Source organism: Microtus oregoni, unplaced genomic scaffold (genome assembly GCF_018167655.1).
Source record: "Microtus oregoni isolate MIOR12 unplaced genomic scaffold, Mior012 000043F_ref0000047, whole genome shotgun sequence".
Taxonomy (NCBI): domain Eukaryota; kingdom Metazoa; phylum Chordata; class Mammalia; order Rodentia; family Cricetidae; genus Microtus; species Microtus oregoni.
Window position 1 is genome coordinate 14,963,089 of NW_024543210.1, and position 9,297 is coordinate 14,972,385.

General features: G+C 41.5%; 1 protein-coding gene across 1 annotated transcript; it reads left to right on the forward strand.

Moving 5' to 3' along the window:
* The first annotated feature begins 5,440 nt into the window (after nt 1–5,440).
* LOC121434382 (60S ribosomal protein L17) lies at nt 5,441–6,062 on the forward strand. The gene has a single exon (XM_041633286.1). The coding sequence runs from the start codon at nt 5,485–5,487 to the stop codon at nt 6,037–6,039; it is 555 nt and encodes a 184-aa protein (XP_041489220.1). The 5' UTR covers nt 5,441–5,484; the 3' UTR covers nt 6,040–6,062.
* Nucleotides 6,063–9,297: the final 3,235 nt, after the last annotated feature.

A 9,297-nucleotide genomic window follows, 5' to 3' on the forward strand; every position in this document is an offset into this window, starting at 1 on the left:
TTTCACGGCACCTTATAGATTCTAAACCACATGTCCTTAGTAAGGCATATATAAAGGACGCAGGCACTCCGAATCATACACGTGTGACCATAGCATTCACAACGCATCCCGAGCATACAATGCCAGTCAACAGCCTTGTGGGAAAAAGGGGCCTGCCTCCTCTGGCAGCGGCGATGGGGGGGTGGGGGCAGGCACGGGTGATAGAGAAGGAAGCAGCAGCACAGCTGGGCAGGAAAGAGGGACCCGCCCCTCTCGGGCTGCATGGTACAGCGATGAGAGGGCAAACAGAAGAGTGGGGTATTCTGAACAGGAGAGTGAAACAGAAGATATCCAGGCGGAGAGAGGATCCCACCTCAAGATAGGCTTAGCGATGGTAGGAGGCAGCAAGAGGTTGCTACAATGGGCCAGAGAGAGAGAGTTTTAGCATGTTGGGAATGAGAGGGACACAGGCAAGTGAAGGGAACATGAAAAGAACAGGGGCCACACTTCCAACTACCAGATCACTGGCAAAATGTAAGGCGCCGATATACAGCTATGTGGTTCGATTATGAGGGGGAGGGTGCAGTTTCCAGAAGTGAGGTAGGGAAGACCCTAAACCCGTAATCTCCAGAATCCCAGAGACTAGGAGAGGACATACATGATTGGTACAGGCTGCCTTTGTGGTCCATCAAGTCCAAAGGCAAGGCCAGGGAACCGAACCTGAGACTCTGGGTGCCCAGTACTGGGTCTTTTGAGCGTTTCTGAGGGAAGCTGGAACTTGAGAAACCATGGTTGAGGTGAATCCTCAGTCATGGAAATATGGCCAAAGGTGGGGGGAAGGAAGGGACCTATCACTACTGCCAATTCTGCCAGTGGTCGGTATAAAATTCCCATGAGCCTTAGTTGGAAACGCAATGGGACTGAAAGTTACAGGGTTCTGGTGGTCCTCAAACTGCTGGGAGGCAGGAGGAACTTCCAGGAGAGCCTACGGAGTTTCAAGGCACCAATTGTTTTAAAACACACACACACACAAACACACACATACACACACACACACACACACATACACACACACACACACACACACACACACACACACACACGGAGAGACAGAGAGAGAGAGAGAGAGAGAGAGAGAGAGAGAGAGAGAGAAAGAAAGAGAGAGAGAAGACCCTGACAGGCCTAAGGCCCAAGGCCCAAGTGATGGGTGAAAGCCCATGGCAGGTGAGGGGCAGACACTCCATGCAGGCAGAACTTCTGTGGGAGTTTTATTGAGATAAAGGGAGTAGGGGAGGGAAGAGAGAAAGAGAAATACAGATTGAAAGAGGAAGAGGAAGAAGAGGCAAGGACCAGTCTGCCTCTTCAGAAGAGCAGCTGGAAAAGAGAGATCAGGAGTGGGTGGAGCTTGTCTCTTAAAGAGACCTTTTGCACCTGTGGAGCCTCCTAGTGACATAGCAGCCATAGGACACTGGACCGACCAGAATACTGGCTAGGTGCGTCCTACCAGGTGACGGAGCAGGCCAGCACCATGCATGGATCCTAACAGAAGGTATATTCAGATAATTACACATGCTGCTACAGAGATAAAATATAGTACCATGAAGAAATGATGAACCCTGATGTTGAGGAAAAACCTGATTCATTGGCATTGGAGGGGCTACGTGAATGATGAAGAGTAAGTCATACAAACTATGTGTGGATGGTCTTTTCAAATAGAAGGGTCAGTAGGTGTGAAGAAACAAAGGCACAAAATGCTTAACATTTTATTTTTTTTTTTGAGACAGAGTATTACAATTTAGCCTAGGTTGGCCTTGCACTCTTCCTTCTTCAACTTCCCCAGTGTTGGAATTATAAGTGTTAGACATCACATTGGTTGTTATTATTTTAGTGAACACATAAACTGACCAATGAGTATAGAAGACTGGGAACAAGTGAATGAAGTCTTCAATGACAAGAGAAATAAAGTCAATGAATATAATACTAGTTACCTCTTGCTGGTGACAAAAGACCCAACAAAAGCAACTTAAGGAAATAAAAGTTTATTCTTTTTGTTCACTTTGAGGGAACAGTCCATCATGGTGGCAACTTCTTACATTGCACCCATATCGAGGAAGCAGACAGAGGAAGAAAGGTTCACAGCTTATCTTCTTATTTTTATCACTGCAGGACTCTAGTCCCTGAGGTGATCACACCCATAATTAGGATGGGTCTTCCTGTTTCTATAAACCCCAATCTAGAAATTCCCGAACAGACATGCCCAGAAGCTTGTCTCTTGAGTGATTCTGCGTTCTGTCAAGTTGACAGTTAATGTTACCTACTACAAGGATGTAACCTATAGCATTTTAAGGTTTGGGAAATGCCAAAGAGCCCTGCATTTGGTCTAATTCACCACTCTGAACATATGGGTATGGATAGAAGAGACATGCAGAATGCACACCGCGGACACCAGCTGTTCCTCATGTTCTCAACTGCACTAAACATTCACAATCCACGTAAATGTGAATGAACTTCTGGCAGCCCCACGGTGTTTGAAGTCTAGCAACACTCAAAGCACAAGGTGATTTTGCTGTCTAAACCACTGTATATGTAAAGGGATTAATCTCTCCGGGTAGCTATGCCCTCTGAACTTACTTTGAATGAAGGCTGAAGGCAATGTTATGCTACAGACCATCGAAGGCTAAGAAACTTCGGTATGTCCTTTCTTACTTCTCTGTCTTCTGTATTGTGCCCAAACACTCTTTCGGTGAAAATGAAGACATAGAAGGAATGGGAAAGGACAGTTCTGAGCTCCTTTCCCTTACATCCATTCACCCTAATACCTATCGATCATCAGTAAGGCAAAGAACAGAAAACTACATCTTAAAAATTCAATGAAAGCTAGTCAAGTTTTGTAGCTATTCTGCTTAGATGAATATATACATGCATGCCCAAATAAAAAATTTGTATTTTGTAGCTTCACATTTAGCTAATGACATGAGCTCACATTTGCATTTAAAACTAGCATGCCCTAGCTTTAAAATAAATAAAATTATGTTAGCAATTTAAATTTTATGGTAATTATTATTATACTTATTTTATTAATAATTTAAATTTTCATTTACTGAGAACAACATCAAATATCACACAGAAAATAGAATGGTGTGCCCAAAGAAAGGCAGTGGATGGAAAAGCTAATATTTTAGATTTTTTCCACTACATTACATGAATTCATAACCAGTTCTGTGATAACATAAGACATATAAAAACACATATTATTGTATAAAAGAATCTCAGGTCAATTACTTAGCATGTCTGAGCCTCTAATTCCTCAACTTTCAAATAGAGTTAAGTAATTGATGAGCAGTCCTGTAATGAAGGTTATTTCTCAAGATGTTGCACAAGTAAATCCTTCACTGGGAGACTATTTTTATGGCAGGTATTCAATAAAACATAAGTGTGATGTCGTAAAAGTACCTTATAAAACAGTGGGTTCTGGGTGGACATGATTTATTTTAGGATTGTAAGCAAGATTCACTAGAGCAGTATTTTTTGCTTTACAGGAAACTGAGAAACAGCATTCAGCAATATACCTATGAGAGTTAATTTTATGTGTTAACTTGGTTAGGCTAACGGATGCCTAGATATCTGGTAATATATCACTTCTGGGTGAGTCTACTTAGTAGACTGAGAAAAGATTTCCTTCATAAGTGTGGGAGGGCATTATCAGAATGCTTTTGAGATCCTAATTAGATTATAATGACAAAATATGGCCAAATTTGTTCTTTTTCTGCTTGAATCCCTCTTCTTCTTCCCTCAGGCTCTCTGCTATTTATGTTCTTGTCCTTACCACAGTCGCTGCCTCCATCCTCCTGTCATTCTTAAGCCTTTGAAGTTGGATCAAAATATGCAGCTGTGAGGTGGCATGTTCTGGACTTCAGCCTTAGTAATCACGTAAACTAATTCTGCAATAAACTCAGTGTATATCACTTTTGTCTCATCGGTTGTGTCTCTTTGAAGAATTGCAATATAGTATCTCATGACAGCCTAGCTTCAGGGAAACTTTTGAAAATTTCTCATATTTTTTTTAGGGGGGATGAAGAAGAAATACAAGCTTGACAATGACATGTATAGATTTGTATTGTTTTGTAGCTACATTTGAAAGATCTGATTAATGCATTGTGGTCACTTGCAAAAGCTCTCTGTGAGAGATCAGAGACATCTGTTGTTGGTTCTATAGCTTAGCTCACTATCTTATTTGAGATGATATTAGAAATTATTATCAAATATGTGACTGTTACAGTGTTAGAATGAGGGACTGAGAAATGACTCAAAATATTATGATAAACCATAATTGTGAAGCAGTTGTGTTAGGATAGGATCTGATAGGGTTGAAAGTAGTTAAGGTAAGAAAGAAGATGGAGTAGTTTTGGAATATAGGCTTACTGTAAAAAAGGCATTAACAGCCATCACTGACTGAAACAAGCAGTGATTTTAACCTGTGGGTTGCAACCCCTTTGCAAGTTCCATATCAGATGTCTAGCATATCAGATGTTATATTATAATTTGTAACAGTAGCAAAATTGCAGTTATAAATATGAAATAATTTTATGGCTGGGGGTCACCATGACATGAGGAACGATACTCAAAGGTTGCAGAATTAGGAAGGTTAGGAATCACTGGCTTAAGGAATTTTGTTTAATAGTTGCTATGTGTCAAATATCAGACAGGTTGTTAGTAGGACTATGAAAGAATAAGAAAATGAGACTATAGTCGTAAACTTGGCAACAAACACAGCACAATTCAACCATGTCTGGCGACAGAAGGAAGATGATGAAACCACACCAGCTCATAGTCTGACATTTTCCTAAGGTATTTTATTTGAATCAAAAAAAATCACAGACTTATACATAATCTCACTGAAGATGAGATTTAGTTCTAGGAACAGTAATTATATTTCATATAATAAGTTTTGTAAGATCCATTGAAGATGATAGGAGCAATGCAAACCTCAACACTATTAAATGAGGAATAAAAGGAATAATTGATGATTTACCATTGATACTGCAGCTGTAATTGAAAGCTCATTCTACCAAAACCAACCCAAAGGGGAAAAAGAATTCCTAACTCAGCTGATTCTATACACTTAGCCCTGTAAAATGCAATTGGTAAGTGGTTAATTGCCATTTTTAGACACTTAGCAGACTTTTATGTGGAAACTAAAATTGGTCTTTCTCTATTGAGCTTTATTTAGAATTAGAAAAAAATGAGAGGGCATTATAGGAAGATGGATTTTGGCTCAATGCACAGAAGCTGTTTTTTTTTTTTTTTTTCCCAACTAAAAGTTCTTCCCATCACCGCTTTTGTTCTTCTCTAGCCTGTGTGATCATTTATCAGGCATGACGTCAGACTTGAGCAGATTAAGGCCTGAGCTGAACAGCTTCTGTAGCTATTTTTAAGATGCCAAAATGTTCTCCCAGTAGCCCTGTACTTCCTCTTCCTGTAAGCGGCCAGAGGTGACCCGTGAAGATGGTTCGCTACTCTCTTGACCCAGAAAACCCTACAAAATCATGCAAATCGAGAGGATCAAACCTTCGGGTTCACTTTAAGAACACCCGTGAAACGGCCCAGGCCATCAAGGGTATGCATATCCGAAAAGCCACCAAGTATCTGAAAGATGTCACTTTGAAGAAGCAGTGTGTGCCATTCCGACGGTACAATGGTGGAGTTGGTAGGTGCGCCCAGGCCAAACAGTGGGGCTGGACACAGGGTCGGTGGCCAAAAAAGAGTGCAGAATTTTTGCTGCACATGCTGAAGAATGCAGAGAGCAATGCTGAACTGAAGGGTTTAGATGTGGACTCTCTGGTCATTGAGCACATCCAGGTGAACAAAGCACCTAAGATGCGCCGACGAACTTACAGAGCTCATGGCCGGATTAACCCATACATGAGCTCCCCCTGCCACATCGAGATGATCCTCACTGAAAAGGAACAGATTGTTCCAAAGCCAGAAGAGGAGGTTGCACAGAAGAAAAAGATATCCCAGAAGAAACTGAAGAAACAAAAACTTATGGCACGGGAATAAATTCAACATGAAATAAATGCAGATAAAAGTAAAAAAAAAAAAAAAAAAAAAAAAAAAAAAAAAAAAAAAAAAAAGATGCCAAAATGTTGTCATAGAAGGAAATTAAATTAACAATTATTTGACCAACTCTTCGGGAGCAGTCATTTCGCTGTGTATTTCAGAAATTAAGCTAGACTTGAAAAATATTTGTCTCTTTCCAATCCACAGTGTACATGATTCATCAAAGATTCTCAGCCAATGGAGGTATCCTAACACATCCCATTTGAGTCAAAAACTTAAAGATTATTGTTTCAGAAGCAAACGGGGGAAATGAAAAAAGAAAGAAGGTGCAGTGAGCACTCACAAGCACTGGCAGATTAACTGTTCATTTGGAAGCAGGCCCTGAGTTCTAGGACACAAATCAGTTCTAGAGAAGGTTACATAGAGTTGTGCTTTAAGTGGCCTCTTCTCTACATGTCTGGTACCTGGAACAATGAAGAAGGGGAAAGAAATTGTGGAAATAGCTTTAACGACATTGTCATGTGGAGGTGATGAGGGTTTACCACAGTGCCAGTCCTGCCTGAGTGGCATCTTACACAGTGGCCATTCTTTTCTGTTTGTTTGTATATGTATTCTTGTCACCAAGTGTTTCTGGCATACTATCCTTGGTTGATAAGATATGAGGACAAGTGTGCTGAAGATCAGTGGATTCCAGTGTGAGGCTGATGTGAGTGCTGTATCCAAGTCCAAATCTCCTTGAGCAAATGGCTGGTAGGCCCTGATGCTTTTGTTTCTCATTGTGTGTGTAAGCATGAAACATCCTAAGGAGTCGACATAGTAGAAGACATGTAGACCAAGACCAATGACAGCGAGCTGAGTCTAGGAGATAGCAGACACAAAGAGAGAAGAGAGGAAGAGGGATAGGGATAGGGATAGGGAGAGGGAGAGGGAGAGGGAGAGGGAGAGGGAGAGGGAGAGGGAGAGGGAGAGGGAGAGAGGGAGATTCAGCAATGCAAGGCAAACAGAGCAGAAAGAGAGAGAAATAAGGTGATGAAAGGCAGAGAGAACACATACACACATACACACACACACAGAGAGAGAGAGAGAGAGAGAGAGAGAAAGAGAGAGAGAGAGAGAGAGAGAGAGAGAGAACAATGCAAGGCAGACACAGGTAGAAATAGTAAGTAAGCTATAGCTATAATATTTAAGCTCTGGAGAACAAAATAATGAGTACCAGAAACACAAGCCTGAATACCCCCTAAATAAATGGTAAATGCTGAAGCACTGGCAGGGAACCAGAGAACAGAGAGAACACAGTGGCTGTAGAAGAGGAATCCTTGAGATAAGAGGGGTCTAAGGACTGCATGGTTAGACTTTGAATGGCCCAGGAAACTCCTGATGAGAAAAGACAAATGAAACAGGGAGGCAGAGACGACCATTTCTGAAAAATAATCCTTAGGAAACTCGTGGTTATATGTGCTAAGTGAGAGTAGAAGAGACTCACTTTCCAGAATCTACTGTTTGCTTTAGATATGTTAAGATGGCTTCCCTGTAGCACTTCCATGGGTAGCTTTCTCTCCCAAAGAGTCTTGCTTTTCGGGCTGGGGCGGGGGGACTTAATTAGGGGAGGGGGAGGGAAATGGGAGGCGGTGGCTGGGAAGAGACAGAAATCTTTAATAAATAAATAAATTTAAAAAAAAAAGAAAGGACTGTGATAAACAAATAGCCTCCGTTTGCCTTGTCTGTCTTCAAGGTCTTTTCCATAGGTGCATTGAACTCTGGCAACATGCATTCTCCTCCATTGTGACAGGATGAACGTTTTGTTCCTATTGCTTGACACTATCTACCAATGAAATCATAAATCATGAGGATGTTTGGGAGCTGTGGACAGCTGACCCTAGGTCGAGCATTGAGGCGTTCTAAATCGTTTTCTATAAATAACTGAATTTTTCTCTGCTGGTAATGATTTCCTGTCTCACATGGTAAGGCATGAGCTTGAACCAAGAAGCACATAGTTCTGACCCCCCTGGGTCCTTTGATAAACACCGAGGTGGAAATGATAACCCTCAAAGGGGTGCTTTAAGCTTTAACTTTCCCTTTTGCCAGTGGTTAGTCTTAAATAAACAAACCCAGGTTTTATATTAGGGATCCATCTTTGTTCCATGTAAGGTGCATACAAAGTTCCTTCCTGACTGTGGACTAGCGAAAGAGTGTTTCCATGCTCTTCTGAATAAAAAAAAAAAAAAAAAATTAGGCAAGATTCAAAATGATGGGGAGAAGCCACAGCAAATGTACGAGGCACACGACAAGGCTTGGTCTATTACAATCCCGTTAACTGGCTCACAAATTTCTTATTTTCATACACAAAAAACCTGCCAAGTTTTTCTCTTGGTTTATTATTCATACATGAGAGAGCTCCGTGGAGGAGATCATAAATACAATTTCTGTCAGCCAATTAGAAGGAGGGTTTCTGATGAAGTGATAATAACAGTGGAATTCAGAGGGATGAGGAGACGAAATGGAAAAATGAAAGCAGACGGGCATTTCTGGAAGCTGCCTTCCATGAAGAAACTGGAGAGATGAGGTGCATTAAAGAGGAAGAAGCAAATAGCCGGTTGGTGAGCCCACCAATGGGCAAAGAAGGGCTCTCTAACTGCTGGTTTCAAAGCCTCCTTTAGCACAGGAGAGATGAACCCCTGAGAGTTGAAACCACTTGAATGCATCTGTAGATTATCAACACCAAGGCCTGAGAATGCAGCCCAATCCTTAGCACTGCCTCCATTTGCAATGAATCTTCCAGAACAGCTAAGATGTGAGACAGCATGATAGAGGGATTTGTGCTTTGACTAAACTCACGGAGGTTTGGACCATCGAGGCCAGTGGACAATGATGTCAGAGATGTGGCCAGAGATCATAAAGTGGCTCTCAGTAACTGCAGGGAGAAAGTTCCTTGTAAACGCCTTATCTAGGGCATTGGGGCAACAGGTATCCACTGGGATTAGCCAATAAATTGGAGCTATTTTCCAAGAAGAACTGGGTTTCTTTGTAGTATTTGAAGACTACAAGAGGACTTGCTAGCCTTTCCTTGAAGCCTGGGTAACTCCAGACAGGGAATTTATTTTTATGTCTTGATACTCCAGTAGGTATAAGACAAGAATGATGATTACCCGAAAACAGTGAAAAGTAGCGTGGTGGCCTGGGTCCCTCTTATCTCCTATCACAAGGAAATAAGAACTGGTGATTGTACAGGACCCAACTCCTTGCTTTAAAATGAACATT

Excerpts from the sequence above, each read along its gene's own strand:
- LOC121434382 (XM_041633286.1), top strand. The coding sequence starts at position 5,485 with ATGGTTCGCTACTCTCTTGACCCAGAAAACCCTACAAAATCATGCAAA.